The sequence below is a fragment of the Phaenicophaeus curvirostris genome, chromosome 5 (assembly GCF_032191515.1).
Source record: "Phaenicophaeus curvirostris isolate KB17595 chromosome 5, BPBGC_Pcur_1.0, whole genome shotgun sequence".
Taxonomy (NCBI): Eukaryota; Metazoa; Chordata; class Aves; order Cuculiformes; family Cuculidae; genus Phaenicophaeus; species Phaenicophaeus curvirostris.
Window position 1 is genome coordinate 52364956 of NC_091396.1, and position 20835 is coordinate 52385790.

General features: G+C 41.5%; 1 protein-coding gene across 1 annotated transcript in view; it reads right to left on the reverse strand.

Annotated features, from left to right (window-relative positions):
• Nucleotides 1-20835, reverse strand: part of ITPK1 (inositol-tetrakisphosphate 1-kinase) — a 155902-nt gene continuing 135067 nt past the window's right edge. Inside the window, exons 7-11 of the mRNA XM_069858745.1 lie at nucleotides 19950-19990; nucleotides 15881-16046; nucleotides 13660-13727; nucleotides 12001-12163; nucleotides 1-6597 (exon numbers count right to left, since the gene is read on the reverse strand). Coding sequence (XP_069714846.1) covers nucleotides 6275-6597; nucleotides 12001-12163; nucleotides 13660-13727; nucleotides 15881-16046; nucleotides 19950-19990 — 761 coding nt within the window. The 3' untranslated portion in view covers nucleotides 1-6274. The remainder of the gene's footprint in view (nucleotides 6598-12000; nucleotides 12164-13659; nucleotides 13728-15880; nucleotides 16047-19949; nucleotides 19991-20835) is intronic.

The window sequence follows — 20835 nt, forward strand, 5'->3', positions numbered from 1 at the left end:
GAACTTGTTATAAGGCATTTATTTTCATTATGTGTTGGAAAGGGACAATTCTGTCTTCAAAACAATTACAGAGATAATGCCACAATACCTACTGTATATTGCTTTACTGTTGAAACCAAAACATTGTCCAAAACAGGTGCCCGGCAAATGAAAAGAAAATGAGTATATTACCATTGAAATCAATGCTGTTAAATGAAAGCACCATCTTCATGGTCAGATCTGATCAGTCATGCAGTTGAAATAAGACACCAAATAGCAAATATTTTTTTGGTTTTTACAGTAAGCCATGATCTTTTAAGGGTTTATATTATTCTATACAAATTTAAGTACAAAATGGGAATTACGTTTCAGAAACCATAGTAAACCAGGCTGAAGCGAATCACAAGACATAGTTGTTAACACTGTACAGCTGGATTTGAACACAGATACTGATGAATCTGCAAAACGCAGCACATACACAAAATGGTCCCCAAGGTTCAGCCGTGCTAAGGTGAGGAGCGACGGTGGAGAGTGAAGGAGAAAATCCAACACTATGCACACCTGCAGGGCCAATTTTCTCAAAACTGCTGGAATCCCAAGGAATTGTTACTCCATTTTAAGAATGATTGCATTTTAGTGTGTGATTCTCACAAGGTTATACACAAGCTGTATCAAATATTGAATCAGAAATAAATAATAAAAGATACATCTAATACATCTTTTATTTTTAGGGGTTTTTTTTGTACAGCACTGACTTTACAAGAGGATAAACAACTTATTTTTAGGGGCTGCTAACATCTGAAACAAGTCACTATTTTATATGCAACATATACTCAACCTTTTAATAACTTTATATATGTATATATGACTTTTCACACAAAAAATGTTAAAATAATTTATATCTAAAAACTACTGTGTAAAGAATGAAGGAGGATATAAAATGTGGGTTTCCTTAAAAAAGGATGGAAGAGGAAGACCTGATTTTCATGAACTCCATTCACTGTTGCAGCTATTTCTGGAGTTTCAAGAGATTTCCAGGCCATCAACACGAACTTCCCAACACACCCCTCTGCAAACTCATGGCACGCTGGGCAAAGTCACCTGCTACTGAGCTCATGTGGCCCACAGGCATCTGCTAGCATCAGCTTCAGTGGATTCAGGGTAGGAAAGGTGGAGAGAAACAAAAAATATCTCCTCTGACAGTTCTTAAAAAATATAGAGTGAAATTCTGGACCACCAGTATTAGGATGTCCACTGGCCAGGACTTCACTCCCAAGCCCTACCCCTCCTCACCCTTCTTCTGCATCACAGATACAGGAACTTTTCTTACAGCAAATTTTTTATTTCCACACAAAAACTGCCCCAGCAGCAGGGATGGACCAGACCCCAACAGCCACCTGCATGCACACAGTAAGAACGATCCCCTTTGCTCGCTACAGATGCTATTGTGCTTGTGTTGCTAACGAATCGCTCTAACATTTCTATGTATACCTGCATATTCTCAAACTTCTACAATCTGCAATAATTTCTGTGGCCATGTAAACACAACAGAATCCAAGAAGGATCTGAAACCCATCTGGTCAAATACCCATGTGTTGATGGCCTGGACCCACACAAGGTGAACAGGGAAAGGAAAGGTAGTGAAGATGTGAACTTTTCTGGAGGTTACATTCCTCTGAAATAGATATTAAAGCAATATTACAAATAAAATCAGCCACGTGATCTGCAATGGTGTGCCTGTATATCTATGAAAGCAAGAGGAGATTATATTAAAGGAAATATTTTAATCTACACAAAGCATTTTCACATACTCCTAATTACAAAACACACAGTTGCAATACCATAAAATAATTGTATGCTGAATACAGAAATCAATACATCTCTTACTAAAAAGGAGACAGGAAAAGAAAATTAGCGGGGTAATGCAAGAGAACTCCTGCAACTGTGCACATGGGGAGACTGCTACAAACTCAAACCAGACCCTATTCACTAAAAAATGAAAAGCCAAGATTTTCTGCACAGCTGTGGAAGGCAAGGCTGCAAGCTAGTGTGAAAAAGCCTGACTTACTTGTCACTGCTGTCATGCAAAGACTTTGGAAAACCCATGTTAGTCTAAGAACTGATAAGCCTGGATTTTTTTTTCTTATTGGAGGGAAACAAAAGAAACATTTTCCCCCTTATTTCTCTCCTTTTTGCCAGGCAATGCAAACACCTCTGGCCCCATTTCTTCTGTTGCCTTTGGACTGCATCCTGCCTCTTCTGTCTACTCAGTACTCCAACTGGTTGCTCCCAGGCTGGACACGGCCCACAGTTAATCTGGAGAACTTGAGGCTTTACCTTGAGCAATCCTCATTACCTTGGGAAGTTTTAGGGTCAGGTCCTTAATTTGTACTCATCTATAATGAAAACAAATTAAACTGGTGTTTTTGCATCTGAGCAACCTGCTGCAGACATCCTCTGCACAAACATTCACATGTTGAGGACAGGACCCTTTAAGCAGCTTTACCATTCCAACAGTTCGATTAGTATTAATAAAAACAGTGCATTTTGTCTACTGACCAGCTTGCTCAATTGGCTCTTTCAGCACAGAAGTTGAATAGCCAGTCACGTGGTTAACCAAAGGTAAAAGTCATTGGCCCAGCAGTAGTTCTGCATCACACAAACCACATGTGTCAGCACCAATGGTCCTATAGTTAGGCTGCATTTCTGCAGTTGCGTTTCATGTATCGATGGGACGTTCTGGAACAGGCATCACAAACCCAAGTGTAACGCGGCAAAGGCAGCTAGAGGGGGAGGAGAATGATGATGGCTTTACATTGCAGGCAGTAATTAACACACCCTCTGTCTCCAACACAGAGAAACCTTCACCTACTGAAGCCAATTACATTATTACAGTGGAAACCAGAGTCCCATCTCCTCCATCACGCTGACACAAAACCTGGAGGAATTGCAGTCAAGCTAATGGCGTTCTTGTGGATTTCTAACAGTGAAGCAGAACAGAATTAGATCCCTAAGAAGCTAACTGGTGACCATGTAATTGTAATATAATTGCTCCCATCAACACAGCAGTAATAGCTATGCCTCTGAAAACACAGCAGAGCCTTTACTAACCCACAATAACAGAATACTAAAAGACATTATGGAAAATCTCCCTCAGATTGTCAGCAATTTTAAGAGCAAGGGTATGCCGGTGTGGTCTAACATTACTAGACACCTTTACAAGACTACAGAATATTAACTTACTGTGAAGCTTATCTTAAATCAAAACTATCCTGAACTTATCAAATGAGACAGCAATTCAGAAAAGCACTTTAGCACAGGCTTAATAACATAGGCATGCTCGAATGTTTTGCAATAATGTAACTGTATGTCCGGATACTTGGTAATTTACAGTTTTGCCTTTTAAAAGTTGGTCTCTCAATTCACCCCTGTGATTTAGCAACATTCTAGTATATGAGCCATAATAATAATTTCTGCAAGGAAATATAGTAGTACGGCAATTGCATGGTAATTTACGTGAAAACTCTATTGTAATGCCACATCACAACAGGTACTTGCATATCTGCACCTGGTAAATTAAAGTGATACCGATACATTTGATAAATAAAAAATAAATTACAGACTATGGGAGAAATGTCACTGATCACACCAATGACCTAAACTTGTTTTCTAGTTACTGCCAAGGTCTGGAGTAATATTTAAATATAGTATTTCTGCAAGCCTTCAGAGAATTACAAAATAAACTTCTAACAATCATTTGTAAACAAGTTTAAAATGCACAATTATATTTCAGTAGTTTATTTTGGAGAAATAAAGCAGTGCAAAATAGGCCAACCAAAATTCAGAAGGCAGCCAGGAAAATAAAATTCTTATTTGATGTTCTAACTAGGAAACAGCATACAGACATTTCCATTGGATCCAACACTCAGATTTATGTAAACATACTTAGTTTGAAAGGTCTTGAGTTACTAACTCAGTTTTAACATAATTGCTTCTTTCCCACCACCCAATCAGACCAAAAGAAAACAAAAAAACTAAATAAAACCTCCAAGCAATTGTAATAAACGGAGCAAAAAGCAAGTCTACAAACACTCCACCAGCTGGTTACAAGAAAGTACCATACAAAAATATGCACTGGCAAGTTCCTTCCTGAGGGTATTTTTTGTTACACATGTAACATGAAAATACTTTTTATTTTAAACAAACAAAAGCAAACCCCAAACTGCAGATGTCAATTTTATTTCAGTCATGGCTTTATGAAAGATTTGGTCTATCATGAATACTTTTATAAACCCTTAGCTATGTACACCTAACTCACTCGCACCACGACCACTTGAGACCTGCATGGGATCCAGCAGCCTCAAGGTACACAAGGGTTGTGAAGTGTGCCCAGCTCCGAACAGACCTGCAATAGTCGAGGAAGTTGGCTGCATTTATATTCACCCTGGAATTTGCCAGATACCACACTCATAACCCCTGCAGAACTGGAATAATCTTCTCTTCCTAAATCACTCGAAATTCCAATCCCAGCTACAGAAAATTCCCAAAAATGGCACTTCAGGAACAAATCCAATCTCCCCTAAGGAAAAAAAAAACATTGTTTACACAGAAGACCTGCTACACAACACTCCTCAAAACGTTTTCCTTTCCAGGACTGGTACCATTAGGTAGGGTGCTGACATCTTTCATGCAGTTTACTTCTCTTTCCATGGTCTACCTGGGCTTTAAGGTCTAAATCCTTTCGAGTGGGTATCTAATACATGATACTAAACAAACTGGTATTAAAAGCTGCAGTGATGGATGCCTTACAAATATCTGTATCAGACAGAAATTCCCATACCTGCAAGCTAGGAGCTTAAGTAATGAACTTTTCTTAATACCACCCCTCTTAAATGTATTTTAGGGCTTAAGTGGGGAAGAGAAGGCCACTCTATCAAAATAGTGTCTCTGCTCTCAGTGCTAACAGACTTGGATATTTCCAGTTTAGTGTTCAGAATTGGCAAAAGTTGCAGGAATTCTCAACAGCAGAAGATGCTGCCATCCCAGAAGATGTAATAGAGGGTGAACACCATAGGTTTACTGCGTATCTCAACAGATACAATTTGGCTGTGCTGTAGCTTACAAATTGTATAAAGCACTATTGTAAATCACCACATGGCCTCATCTGGCAGTCTGCAACAAAATAATGTGGTCTCTAACTAGAGCTGTTGTGTACTTCTAGCTCTTACAAAAGTATAAAATTCTGTTTATTTAATTTGAAAAAGAAAAATAAAATGCACAGCAGCATGGATCTATGAAAGGCAGCAACTGTGTCACTCCTGACAATCTGCAGATCAGGTACTCCAAGGAAAATGAACATCTCTGTTTGCCAGCCTTTTTGCAGAGCTGTCCCAGGGTCTTCACAAGTTCAAAGGAGGGAGAATTAAATTCTCTGCTAAGAGATTAGCTCCTTCCATTAACTCTTCAAGGATTTCACCACTAGCACATGATCGAAAGGATGATATTTAATCTACTAAATCACTTAGCCTAACTATTGGCACCCTGTCCAGATCAAACATGCATCACTGTTGGCAGGTGTGGATGGAAGCTGCTTTTGACTGAAGCAACGAGGCCTGGGGGAAGAACTGCAAAGCTAGAACCAGGGTGGTTACCTCAATCTGCATCTTGAACAACCCACCTGCTCTGTCTCGCTCCAAGTGCTACGGCTCCACAGCAAGCTACCTGGCAACATACTGACTAGTCAATGCTTCAAGAGATTTGGTTTAGTGATAATGAAGTTGTCTTAGCTTTCTTTTAAAATGGCCTACCTGGAAAAAGGGAATGGGGAATATTTTAGGCAAAAATCTCTAGCACTGTTACATTCAGACACTGCATTTCAACATTATTATCTTCTTAATACCATGAGGTCTGAGTTTAAAATGCTGGTCACCAGTGATTACAAAGAACAATAGAAACGAAAAAGCAACCCTCCCACAACGAAAGGACTAGTGTTAAAACCCGTGTGTGTGTGTGTGTGTGTGTGTGTGTAAACTCACTACAGATTTGCAACTGGAATCTGACAAAATGGATCTGAATCACGTTCTGGTCCTCCACCTTTCAGTCCATTTCATCAGCAAATCAGGTTAAATCAAATGGAAGCTGTTCGGTTTTTTTTATTTTGCTTTTTCTGTGTTGTGTTTTGTGTTGTTTTTTTTTTTTTTTCTTTTTTTTGCAATTGCATTATTACAGCCTGATCTGTTTCTGGGACCATAATTTGTATCCCTGTGGCTTTTTCTCTGTCCATGGCATTGGCAAGTTATTGAGAAGAAGCTTTTGTTGCCAAGGTAGCAACGCAGTGCTGCTGGAAGCTGGGGGACACTGCCGAGTTGCAGCCTAGTCTCTGATGCTGCAGTTTGACTGAGCTGTTGGTCTCATTTTCCACAATCCAGGAGGAGTCTTTTCCCATGACGCTGAGACAGCCTGTGCTAGGGCAGCACACCCGCTCATCCATGATCCCGCTGGTCTGCTCTGCCAGGAGCTTGCTGCAGTTTAGCTGGGTCACCTCAGGTGCCTGACCCTGCAGGACAGTGGCTATGTGGTTCAGGAGATCAGTGAAAAATTCAGAAACACCCTCATAACCTGAAAAGAGGAAAAATTAAGGGCAGAAAAAAAGGCAATTCAGTCATTTTTGTGAGTTCCTTGAAAGGCTTCTTGCACCACTTCATTTCTTGGGCTGTCCTCGCCCTCTAAGTGATGATAAGAGGGCTTGTTTTCCATGACATCATTTTGAGTGACTGCTTGAGCAGATTAGTATAAAGAAGAACAGAGACCATTGCTACAAAAATAGTTTTAGTCAATGAGAAAACTGTCACCTTTCAGATTTTCTCTTTCTTTGGCTTCCCAGGTATACATAATTTATGTGTATACATAATTTTAGACATATTTGTTGCCAAGCCCAGGTTTTTCCTTAAGTTACAAACTCTGTGGTGAAACATTGATCTTTTCCATGCTGCTTCCAGGTTTAGTATGGAAAGTAGCTCTAATGCAGTTTCCTTGAGAGTCTAGATCCTCTCTACAATTTACTAGCAACACCCTCAGTTAGGGAAACCTCAGAGGACAGAAGGATGGGCTTCAGACCCTACAGAAAAGGCAGCTTCCCACTGCATAAGAAGCAACGTGAAACTCATCTAATCTAAACTAACTTGGCACTTAAAACATGTTCCCTACTCTGAGTGATGTCTAAAAAAAACCAGTTGAGGGACAGTAAACATATATCACTAATATAGAATCTGGTAAAAACATCAATCTTTGATTTCAGTACTGAAATCACCTTTCTGCATATTCTGTTAATCAATTCCAGACAATTTACAATGCAGAGTCCTGGTTAGAACAGTTGCCCGAATACCAGGAGACACGATATTTTTTTGTGACACAAAGGGTGGCAGTAGAACTTCTGGCTTTATTTTAAACACTCTTAAACAGCTGCAGTTTTATCATAGCTTTAATTTTAAAATTGAACCAGACATGCAGCATATTGGTATAATGTCTTGAAATGGATCTGAACTGTTACTGCATTACCTAAAACTGTTATTAATTTGATTTAGTATTCAGAGGTGACATATAACATTGAGTGTATCTAATGGGCTAGGCAGATTGTTTTAAAATGTTTGTAAAAGTATTCTGAAAGTGAGAAGACCGAAGCAATAAATAAGTTTAAAAGTCCCATATGAATGCACACATTTACACAACAGCAGAATCAGACACCACAAAGTAAATGCACATTTTAAAACACATGGGATCACAGGGCACAAGAGTCCGTCAGATCCATAAATAATTCAATTTCAATTTCCATTCTCCTGTAAAGACCAACCTCCTTCAGCAATAAAATTCAGCTTCCTAAAAAACGATAATGTAAGAGGATAACTTTACCTCAAGATAAACGTGATGATTGGTCTATTTATAACCCCTGCGTTGACTGATTAACTCTTACTTAGGCTGCTACATTGTCTTGGATTATATTGCACTTGGTCATAATTCTCCTAGGTACTTAACAGGTCACACAAAACACTAGCGATGTGAGACAACAGCTCCCAGTTTTCCTTTTGCAATGGCCCCTAAACAGATTCACCAAACAAACCTTCCATTTCAAAATGTCAAGTTTCCCTGTGACCTATGTGATAATCCATCGCTCGTCAGGGCGCATCTAGGACTGTTATGGCTGGTCATGGGAGCCAGAACAAGATCTCCACCTCTTTGACAGAGGTGCTTGTTACGCTTTCTTGCTTATGCAAAAGCCATGGGATTAGCCTTCAAATCTACTCAGAGTGCTTCAAACACCCCGGGAATAAGCCATCTCCATAGTAACAGCTTTAATATTCAGCGAGGAGATCCACAGTACCCTAGAGTGTTTCATGTCTGCTCAGTGAAAACAAACCAGCATTGTTTGAGGGTTCAAGGGCACCTGGCAAACTCACAAAAAAGTTGCTTTAAATACTTAATAGGAATAAGATGGTCAGTTACTTAGTCATGATATTAGCAGATGTTACAGTGGAAGGAAGTTCTGTGTATCAGGCAGGTTTCCCCATGCAAGACCTCTGCACTCTGGGTGGAAAGGCCCAAATAATTCTGCCTGGTCACTCAGATGAGTGTCTTCACACAATGGTTAAAAAGAAACACAAGGAAAGGAGGGAGAGACGCAGGGTGTCTCAACTCTTGAGCCACGGAATGTCTGGGGAAGGCTGCAAAGTCTGTGGATATTGCCTTGCTCTGTTCACTGGCTGCTGCTGCTGCAGACCTCTCAAAAAGGCAATTGTAGGGCACCACTGTGCTGTGATGACAAGGAAATCAAGAAGGGCGGATTAAATCCCACCTTTAGAAACTACCGGCAATGAATTCAGAGTTCATGCCGCATAAGGAATCTGTGGGAGTTTTGCATGCTTCAAAGCATAAGTTGCATGGACTGTGCTGCAGAATGTACTGTCTTAGCTTTGCCCGCTGAAGCCATTTTGGAAATGCTTGTCCTACAAGAGGCCTGAATTTTGCTGTGTTGAAAACAGCCTCCAGAGTCCTCTGGCTGAGCACTGAGAGGAAGGAAGTTCACTCAGCAATGTGAGTATTGAAAACAAGCATCTCCTCCCTTATGCTCTGCTGAGTCAAGAAATGCCTATGAGCAGTTTTAAGCTAGCATTAGACATGCTACCTGCGTGATTTTTAGGATAATCTTTCCGATCTGGCACACTCTCTGCTCTCCTGCATCTTCCCTTGGGCAGAGGGAAATGAACGGCCTACGTCTTGCATTTGCAGCAGTGTATTTACACACACAAAGGCACATGCAGATCTGATGCTTCCAGCTGCTACAAGTATGCACCCAGAACCAGCAGTTCACCTGTACTGGTGACGGGCTGCAGAACGTGTGCGCACAGGCTGCTGCTCAGGTGAGGTGAGCTCAGCGACTGTCACGGGATGGCAGGCTATGTGGAACCTTTTCTCTCAGTTACCTGAGGTCAGACAAACATAAACCCCACATGATATGTGACTGTGCCTACAGTTAAATAACTCAGCTGGTAACCACAGCTAAATACAGTCCCGGTGGTTTCCCATAGAACAGGAGACACAATAGGCCTTTTAGACATCTATCTTTAAAATGGGAATGGTTGGACTCAATGACCCAGTGGGTCCTTTCCAACCTAGTGATTCTATGATTCTATGATCTTTGAAGGGCTGCTGGTGCTAATGGAGCAGAAACCAGACATCCTCCTACAGGTATACCTGCTCTCAATTCTGATGTTAAATTAAACTCAGGATGACATCCAAGGAGCCAAGGAGTGGCAGGTTTAAATGAGCTTCAAGCCTGGTAAACACAAAAGACAGCAGGCACGGAAGCCAAGCCTCTGGGCTGTTGGACAAGGCTTAGGTCAAGCCTGGCCCCAGGCTGTAGCTGAAGCTCCATGAAAGAAGCTGTGAATGCTCCTTAAAGGGCACTTCTTCCCCTCCCTTACCCAAAGTAGTAGTGCAGAGATATTGTAGCAGGTCCCCACACTGTTTAACATGGCTTCAGTTTGGCTCTACTGTAATCCTTGCAGGACAGGATTACTTAAGGAAAAGAAGGAAGCAAAAGCCCCTTCCTGGGACTGCATTGAGAAGGAAACAGTCAGCTCCCACTGCTGATGCAGCCCACTAGTGACTCTTTCGAGCAGGGCTGAATCTGAATGTCTTATGAGCGAGGTGCTGGTCCATCAATCATACCAGCCCTTGAAGCTGCTCATCCTTCAAACATACTGGCCCTAGAAGAGAAATGCAACTGTCTGTGCTGAACATGCTTTTGGGCAACAGAGTACTCAGTGTTGAGATGTTAACTTTTCTGTTGTATTTTACTCCCATTGCTTCTTCTCTGACCTCTGCAGCCCTACAGAGCCCCTCATCTCTCTTAGTTCTGCTACCTTTTGCAAATTTGAAGGCAGTTCTGTCTACCCCAGCCTCCTATCTTCAATTAGTATGGTCCCTGCTGCTGTCCTCTAGACTGCCTCCCAGCTGGTCTCTTGCAAGGCCTGAAACACTGTATTAATACAATGTCTTTTCTAAGACCAATTACTGCACAGATTGAAACACAGGACTTGGGATGAATATCAAAACTATTGCCTTAGCCCAAAAGTACAGCAGACCACGAGGCTGAAGATAGTTCTGCAAACTTCTGCCACAAAAAGAAGACATCACTCCTCTCTTGAAGAGTTAAGTTTGCCAACAATACTTGAAAATATAAAACCCCCCAAGTGCCAAACTAAAATGCAGGATGCAGAATTGCAAAAGAACATCCTGCATCACTGACTTGAAGACCCAGTGTCTGAAATAAAATCCCATTCAGAAAGCTGATTTGGCTACACCTGACACCTAATCTAGGCTGTTTCACTGCTCTTAGCAGAAGACTGTTTTCATAGGTCTGCAGATTGCATCAACACCGTATGGTAAAACCAAGCTGCAAAGTGACCTGAGAATAGCAGGGCTGGAATTTTAAAAGTTAGTCACTGTGAAGACAAGACAGGCAAGGTACTACAAGGCAGTAGTGGGATTGAGGACCTGGACTGAAAGATGAAGAAGCCTGGGGGCTCAGTGCAAGATGTCTAGATATAAGGACTTCTCACCCATACACTGAAAATTCAAAGTTTTCAATGACAGGTTAAACAACCTGTAAAAGCCTGTACGTGTTTCTGGAAACACATCACTATTCAGGTGGTGAAAGGAGATTCTCAAAGGGAAAAAACCCTACAAAGCAGTACCAAGTGAGATGACGTGTTTGTTTCCTATGTTAGACTACTGAATTTAGCACAAGTGACAGACCATTATACACACACAACTCCTTTTAACAATTCCAGTGGGCAAGAAACTTGTTTAGTTGTTTCCAAAGACATATGTTACACTAAAAAAAAGCGGAGGACAAATGTCCCTGTTTTCACATGCTTTATTCTATTGTCTTCCTTCAGGATCCACTTATGAGAACCTGCCAGCATATTTAACCCTTTACAGCAACTTCTGTGCTACAGTTTTAACACCATCTTCAGATTCCTGGTGTCGCTGCATTTGTGCATAAAATGTCTTTTCAAGGGGAATCAACTTGCACAGGAAGAGGTTTTCAAGGGAACGGTTTGCTGCTTCCACCACTTAACGCTTTTAATGCCACAGAGTCTATAAAAAAAGAACCCTTAAAAGGCTCTCCTAAAATAGAATTTACTCTTCTTTTCATCTCCAGAACAAGGAACAGGCCCAGAAATTCCAGGTCCCAGTATACTGTCCCATGTTTCCATTCCTGGGCATAACATGGCAGCCATGTGACAGCTAGCCAGTAAAATCTGACTATATCTCCTAAAAACTAATTTTTCAGTAGCACATTCTATATCTAGACTAGGGTTCTGCCCTTCCCCGATTAAACAGTATATGATTTGTATCTTGCTCCTGTCCCTAACACAGGAAGCAATGACAGTGAAACACTTCATACTAAGCACATGCTGCACAGTTTTCACAAACCACAAATGGAAAGGCTTTTCTCACCTGGGAATGCATTTATATCAATGACTGCATGCTGCCCAGTCTGGTTGTTAATGATGATATCAATTCCAAACAGGGAAACTCCCAGAGCTTGACGCAATGCCTTGGAGATCTCCCGGATGACATCATCATTTGGCCGCTCAAATACCCCTTCGATTTTGTCCAGCTATAGTAGAAAAAGATATATTACTATATATAGTAATGGGATTCCAAAACAGTCTTTTGGGATTCCAAAACCAGTCTTTTTTAGTGGAAAGATTAATTTTCAGAGGTTTCCAGGTGCGTCTCCACCAAATCTAATTGCAGAGAACCAGTGGCATGAAACAGAGAAAGACACCAAAGAGAAACTGCGTTCATAATTCAGAATCCTACCTATATCGGAAGTTCACCTGCTCTAAAGCACCTAGTTCTTCCTCTTCCTAATGGTGCAGCTCTTCAAGAGATGGAGCAGTGTAGGAATGAACGGAGAATCAGACTCACTATTTTAAGTACTATATCTGCACCTTAAATCCGAATAAGCTGGTGTGTTTAACTCTGTGCTGCAAATATTACGGATATCACCCTGCTATTTCAAGGTCTGTGTTAGAGGACTGGCAAGCCAGACTCCTGCTGTTAGTTTCATCTGAGCCATACAACACAACTCAGCTAATATATTCAGGACAGATGCTAATTCGAAGGGAATACCTTTTATGTGGGTTTTCATGTATAAGTTATTCTACAAATATTTATTAGGACAAAAACCTCAGTTATAACTGGAAGATGTAGTTGTTTCACTTTTTAAACAACAGCTTGTACAGCAGAAGTATGGTCTTATGTCTACAGAAGTGTGTAGGTGTAGGAGAGAGATGGCCCGTAAACCACAGGAGCATATACTCTCTTTAAGTTTGAAAGTAAATTTGTCATAAAGGGATTTAAGACTAGCACAATTACAGCTTTAATATTTAGCATGCCCATTAGTGTTGCACACATATTTAATCATTGCCAACTTTGAAACTATACCCCAATAGAGCTTGTGAAACAGAAAAGAATCTGGAGACTCAGAGATTGAAAGGACTCAGTCCTGTAAAGTGACATTCACAGCAGCTGAGTGCCTGAGAATTTCATAGTTTTCATGCGCACAAAGCTTTTTAGAAGGATTAGTAATGCAAGCATGAAATGGTGCAGTGTGCTGGCACTGTGGGACTCAGAAGATGCCCAGCAATGGTCCCGTGGTCACAGCTCAGGTGTGCTTGCACTGCTGACAGCTGCTGGCCCTCTGTGGCCCTGCCCAAGGCAATTTCTCTGCTTGAATTTTCACTGTTTGTCTTTCCTCACAGAACTGAGTCCTAGAAGGATGATTTATGCTTATTAAGCTCTCTGGACAGAAAAAGGCCAGGTATTTGCATTCAGAACCTCCTTCTTCCCCTTGCCTAGATTAGCTCTGGGAAATTTAAGCCTGGCAAGCAGCACAGGTTTGCCGCATCAGTGCTTCCTCACCGGAGCTCGGTAAGGAAAACCAGAAGGACACACAGTCATGCTGCTTCGTGGTACCAAACAGACCTCAGCCTGTAACACAGAAGCAGACAACTTGTGAAGGAGAGTCGCTAGTGACTACAACTTTGATAAGAAAGGTCTAGATAGTTTTTCAGCCGTGCTAGAGGTAAAAAGACAAAATGTACTTACTGCTGTTAAGACAGATGAGGATTCAGGTTTTGAAACATTGTGGCTGTTGAAAAATATTGATTCTCTGTCTGGAATTAAAAGCAGGTTGTAAATAACTTCATACCAGATTTTCATTTCCAAAAAAATTAGCGCAAAGAACAGCAGATGGCACTGCAGACCCGGGAATCCAGCCTGTATCCCTCCCGGTCAGCCCCTGCCAATTGCTGGCCTCTCCTGCCTGGCACGGAGCTGCCTGCCCAGGTAGGGACTCATAGTCCAGTTACCCATCTTTTGCAGACCTCAGGACACAGATAAATAGGGGTTAACAGCAACCTTTTTCCTTTCCTTCATCAGAACTAACTAACTAAATTCAGAAAGATAATGCAGTTAATTTTTACTAATTTTCTGCACTCAAAGTGACAGTTCCAATGGGACAGCATGCAATAGAAGGGAGAAGGTGCATTCATCGCACCAAGTATTGACTGAGATCCCTGTGAAGCTGGGGAGTGCACTGTCACCATGGAGGAAAGCAGTAAATTTCACTGTCAGGACCAACCCTCTCTTTGGAGGCACCACAGGAATGCAGGAGACATCCTGAGGTGACAGAAGCCAGTAAGGTACCACAGTGGAAACCATGGGGAGAATTATACCAGCCCCACTCCCTCTGTGGTGGAGGTGTTACTGGTGGGTAGAATCCACCAAAAGTCCCCCTGGGATTCCCACCACAGCAGACTGATGGCACTGTACAGACAAGCCACATGGGAACACCTGGACCAAAGTCTCAGCACGCAGGTGGCACCTGCAAGAGTATTCCTGCTACGCTGGTGTCTCCAAGGGAACAATAAAGATGGGGGAGCAGTGAAAAGCAAACCCAATCCGACTCCACAGTGTTACATCACTATATATATAATAAATATATATAATTCTTGCCTTTCCTCCTATTTAGAAAGGCTCTGTACTTTTAGATAGTCAGCTCTCCTTGAGTGCCTGACAGGCACCAGGTCCGCTTAATTGCTGGATCTGCCTCATCAGGTGCCCATAGCACAGCCTCCTTAAACTCTCTGATGAGGGTAAGAAAGCCAGACACTAATCCTAGCCTGCCACAAAACTTATTTTTATGTAGGCTTGCAGACACCTTTCAAGTCTCACACCTTCAGGTGAGACATTAGCTAAGGCATTTTCAGAAGATGCTTTAAAATGTTCTCTTCCAGTAGAAGTACAGACCAACCATCCTAAGAGTTTATATGAACATAGATTTTGGCCTGCTTAATTTGATCGGGGCATAGAGCAGACCGAAATATAAATACAAGTGTCCATACCTACATTCAAGGACTATTACTGGGATCCCCCTAAACATATACTTACATAGTACACGTTCCTGTGCAGAAAGCAATGGTGAGTACACGTGGACCTACTAATATCAGCAGAACCCACTAAGAAAAGTGACAAGAAACTGGCACTTGTTAATTCACCTCCTTTAGTTTGATACCTTCTCTCCTCCCATCCCCACCTCCTGGACTTGTCCAGCTGCAGGCAGATCATGCTCCCATCCATGCCCTGCTAATTCCTTCTTCCTTCTGAAGACCCACAGAATGCAGTTCTCAAAAAACCAGGTTTTTTTCCATAAAGGAAACTTTAATAACCTTTAATGAAGACACTTGAAGTGCTGCTGCCTAGTGACATATAGGTGGATTATTGTTCTCACACCCCTCTCTCCTCCGAGTACAGCTGTTATCTACAAATCAAAGGACACTTTCCACCAAGGTTTACAACACTGGCCTCACGTGAACAGAGAGGCTTGTTTAGGGGTGAGCCTGAGTGATCTTTAATTTAAACACACATATATAATCAAAGTAAAAATAGGGAGGGGAAGTTCTGAAACGATAGAATTAAGGAAATTCTCTCCAAAGCACATTTATAAACAGACTCCGGAACAAATGACACATGAACTTAGTGTGAAATGACTCCCTCTCCCACTTTCCACATGACATAAAACATTGTTTCAAACAGGTAAGACTCAGGTTACCATTGCATAAATATTTACTATACGAATGTCATTCCTATGTATTTCAGAGCAGATGAGTTATCTCCCTTCTTATTGAAATAATACAGAAGAGGAAACACAGTACATCGGAACCAGCTGCCTTCACTTCAGCAGCCTTTTCAAAGGTGGGGTTTTTTTGTGCTGTTTGCTGCCAAGGCTTGGAGAACTGATATTTCCTTTTAAATCAGCACAACGTACCTGAAATTCCCGCAGAGAAGTTCTTTAAAGATGGTCTTTTCACCACTGTGTAGGATTCCCCAACCACAAAGACTTTATACAGCACGGCATTGTGATTTATGAAGCTCTGAATGACGCAAGGGGGACGAACAGCTTTCAGGCCCTCCTGGTTGAAGATGATCGCCATCTGGAAACACACACAAACACAAGTTTTTCAATAACTTCATGCTTACCCACCACCTGACTAACAGTGAGGGGGAACATCTACTGGTGGGTATATATTGATCACGTGTGAGTTTCTTCTCAGCAGCTAGTCCTATTTATTTTTCATTTCATTGACATATATCTCTTCAAACACTACTGGCAGTGCAGCTTTCATTTTCAATGAACAATTTTTTGAAACAATTTCTATTAACAATTTCAAGGAATCTCTTTGAATCTCTACTTGCAGCAGAACCTGGGAAGCTACTGCATCTGCAGATGCAACAAAAGTGTAAAACATTTGATCAACACAAACCACAAAGTCTGTATTGAAAACAAGTGTGTATCATGAGAACAACAAAAGAAACATCTCTGCATACTGATAACAGGAGTTCTTCCACACCTCTATGTCCTATGGTTTGATTCAGTCCAGTTGTAGTGGCCTAAGGACCAGTGTTTTACCTACACAATCAGAAATTTTCTTTCAGACTCTAGAAATTCTTACTGCTAGTAAATGCCGGCCTAATCATTTTCTTGGCTTGGTTTCACCGGGGATAGGCTTCTTGAAGTGACCGGAACAAATACGTCAAAAAGAAAGACATTTATAGGGCCAGAACAATGAACAACAGCTGCCTCCAACAGCATGGAAGCGATACTGCTAGTTGCATAGAAATACTTTTATGAGCCAGCATTTCTTCAGCAAATGTTATACTGCTATTTCCATTGATCCCTCCCCTACCATGCTTACATGCATATATAATTATCATAATTGTAGTGCTCCATTTTACAGGTTTGTTTTTGGAGCGTGGATGCTGCCACAACTCCTATGCAGAACCAGCAGCAAGCATCATACTGGCACAGATGGTGAAATTACTTTATACCAGTGTGACCCTACACAGCAGTGAAGATAAACAGAGGTTTGCTCTCCATCCTCAAAAAGCCCTGAAAAAGCTACGTGCTAGTTATGTGAATACTGACCTCTCTTCATTACTTCAATGATCCTGGGTCTTGTTATCCACAATGGCAGTATGGCATGTTGGTTTTCAAGTAAATATGCCTGTTAATATTTTCTCACTGGCCTGCTTGGGCCTACTATTTTACTCAGGATGCAAGACAGTCCATAGAGGTTGAGAGAATTCCTCTGGGACTCACAGTGACTCTACAGCGATATACAGAACAAAATCAGAGTTTCCTGCCTCACCATGGTGCAGATGAGTTATACTGCTTGCTTGCCCTTTCAATGTGCTTCCAGAGTTTTTGTGCTTTCTGAGAACAGCTGTACCTTAGCGAAGCCAGGATTTTACAAGGACACTTTACCACTTTGTGCTCTCTCTCATATATTATATATGATCATTTGATGTATGCTGTACTTTTAGACTGAACTTTTGTTAACACCTTAGTTTGTTCTTGTAATAAAACTAGTAAATATAATAGGTTTCACTGTTCAAAAAAAAAAACCATGGTAAATGATGCAGTGAGTACATATTCACAGTTAAAAGTTTGAGCACATTTTTGTCATTATTCCTCCTTATCTGGTAGACCACAATAGATCACACAACTGTCTAAACAATGACTCAGTAGATTAACATTTTCTGAGTTCAAGTCAATGTGTGCATTCAGTACTTGCAGCTAATATTCTTACTTACTCTGTCTCTACCTGACAGCACAGAGCAGATTTGTGAGTGGTAACAACCTGTGCAAGAAACCTGCTCTAATTAGATTCACAACAACATGATACCTCATCTGTCTCTCACTGGTGGCAAGAAACAGCACTCTCCTCCTCTTCCTGTGTAGACAGTCGGCTTTATAGCATCTACAACATCATATGGGCAAGAACTGTGCTGTTCCTATAGTGTTCTCTTCAAATATTAGATAAGCAAACCTAAGATAAGCATCCTGTTTTAGAAGTGCAGAAACCCAAAGTTTATCTCCTCAGCTCAGAACTGACCTAGGCTACTGGAAACCATGTAAAACCTCTCTTCAGCAAAGCTCTGTGCCAACAGCTCCATGATTAGCACACAACCCATATAACTCCCAGTTATCCTGGTTCACTGCAATGTCTCATGGTTTTTAGCATGCATGAATACAGCTTCAAGAATTTGCTTGCAGGGTGCACTTGCTCTTTGTCATCTAGCACAGACGTGCTGTGTTTGGCAATAACATGGGGACAATACTTTATATCACAATTTCCAAATAGCACTCCTCATTATAAATGCAGAGCTCATTTGAAGGCAAAACAGAATGAAGAATTTGGCACCAAGAATTTTTACTGACAATAACCTTATGGAATTAGTCTCAAAAACCACAGATTCTCCACCTTTTCAATCCTGTCTGCTCAGCACTTAGAGAAAGAGGAATTCTGGACACTTTTCTTCAGCTTATGGGCCTTAGTGATGTCTCATGGTAGCTTTACCAAAGGTTAGTTATGTTCTAACCTGCTGTAAATCAGGAAGGACAACCTTCAGGCACCATCTCTGTTCAAGTCTAGCAAACAGCTCTGGCAAAGTGGGGTTCAAGTTCAAGTATTGTATCACTCCTGAGAACTCAGCAACTCCAAAAATGGCTACTACTATGTGAAGTACCATGCAAGACTTAGGGCTTTTTCCAGGGGCCCTTCTAAGTTCCTGTGATAAAGTGTAGCCTACAACTGGTTTTTAGTCTAATTTTTGCTCAGAAAATGGAATTCTTGCAGGAGGCTGAGACATATCTGCACCATGTGAAAGAAAAGCAAAGAAAGATTCACCAGGGAAACGAAGTCCAAGCTTGACTGGACAAGCAGTGGAAGGTTCATGTATTTCAGGTTGCAGTCACAGAGAAACCCTTGGCAGAAAGATCAGCAGGGAAGCCGGAGTCTTAATTTATTAACAATCCAGTCCCCAAGTGTTCGTGGGAATGACAGCAAAAATTTATAGCAGCTGCTCCAGCAAACTAAGAGGACTGTCTGTCGGTTTGTAAAATGATCCGAGCTAAGGCCTGCATTAAAAAACTCACTGTGTCTTTAAAAGGAAGTACTGGTCACTCAAGATTTCAGTTGTAGCCATTCTGCTTGTCTAGGTTTACATTTTATTTCAGGGCTTTCAGTTCTCAGAAACACTGTAGCAACACACCCCACGCTTCAGGAGCAGCTGGGAAACCTGGACCGATGAGCACTTTGTTAACAAAGGAAGCCAGGCATTACAAGAGCCAGCAGCAAGGGCTGGGTTCTCTAAACTGAGATGCTGTAAGCATGAAGGCAGGAAGCACAAATGGAAAAGAATTAAAACAGGACTCGACTTGCCTAAATTTAGAGGAAGCTAGGCTTATAGGGAATGCACTCCTTGCAGGAATACACATCCGTTTTAACTGCAATTGCTTTACGGGAAGGAGGGGAGGCAGCAGCCCTGTTTTCCCACAGCTCTAACCATGTTATTACAACCGAACATGCCTAGAAACCATCTCTATTTGCTACTCGCTTCCCCTCAAGGAGAGGAACCAGCTGCTTCGTCTGCAGCACAAAACCACTTTTCACCTGTACCACATACAAGTTGGAAGAGAAACATGGTAGGGTGGAAAATCACTTAGTATGACCTCCCACTAAAGGAGAGGCTGAAGGAGATTCCTTGCAGACAGAGCCAACAGGAGACTACAGACTGCTAGAAGCAACTAGATGATAGAAGCTAGAAACTGCCAGAAAGAACTTCCATATCATGGAATTAAAGTTGTATTTAACTTCATTTCACATATATCTGGAAAAATAAAGGTGCCGTTAAATATGAGGGAGAATTAGGGGAAGGGAAGTCATTTGGGTATAGCCTTCATTCTGCCTACCACAGGATCAGAAAGGACCAGATAAGCCACCATGGGGGGACTGGAAGCAAGGGGAAAACACTGCAGAAGTTTTTAAACTCACCTCATGAGAGTTGGTTCCATGGGCCACTCTGGTTTTACAGACTGCGTAAATAAAAAAGAAAATACAATGTACCACTGAAACAAGACACACAAACCCCTTATAAATCCATGCCCACCCACACGTGCAAACACCGGAGTTCACCAGACCAAGTCACTGACTGTACCAGATATCAGTGACAGTCTCTCCTTGAAACAGTGTCCTAATCACTCCAAAGCTTGGCTTGCTCCAAGCCCTACTGTCTCAACCCCTCTCTGTAACTAAGGTGCAAGCACAGATCATTATTAGGACTAGACAGAAGTAAAAGTCATCAGCTAAGGAGTTAGTACCAGTATGGTATTGTCATCCTGCCTACTCAGAGGGCATCCTCACAAGTACTTGATTTCGCCTGAGGCTAAAGCTATTTCATAGGTACCACAAAACCTCACTGTCCTGAAATCAAGGGAACAGTTCCCTGTTTTTGAAGAAGACCAGAAAACCGAACAGGCTGAACAAAGAAAGATACAACATATTTTTCGAAGGCAACCATAGAGAGGGACAAAAAAAAGCAGAAAGAGCCTGCTAGTTGTTCTTTCTTCTTCATATTCCTTATCTGTTCCGTATGTCTTGATTGTCACCTCCATCCTAAAACCAGTGAAGGAAAGAAACAACATTCTTCTGCTAATATGAAGCCAGAGAAGAGCAGGAGTCTTTTTAAGGAAAAAAAGAAAAAAAGAGAGAGTGGAGACATAAAAAGCTCTCTCACAATACTATGCTAAATTAGCTTGCAGTGCAATTTTAAAATTTTGTCATAGTTTAGAGGTTGACTCAGGCCTTCTGAATATATGGGCTATGCTGCTGACTACTGAGCACTAGCCAGACTGCACTGAGAGGATAATGTGCATGGTTG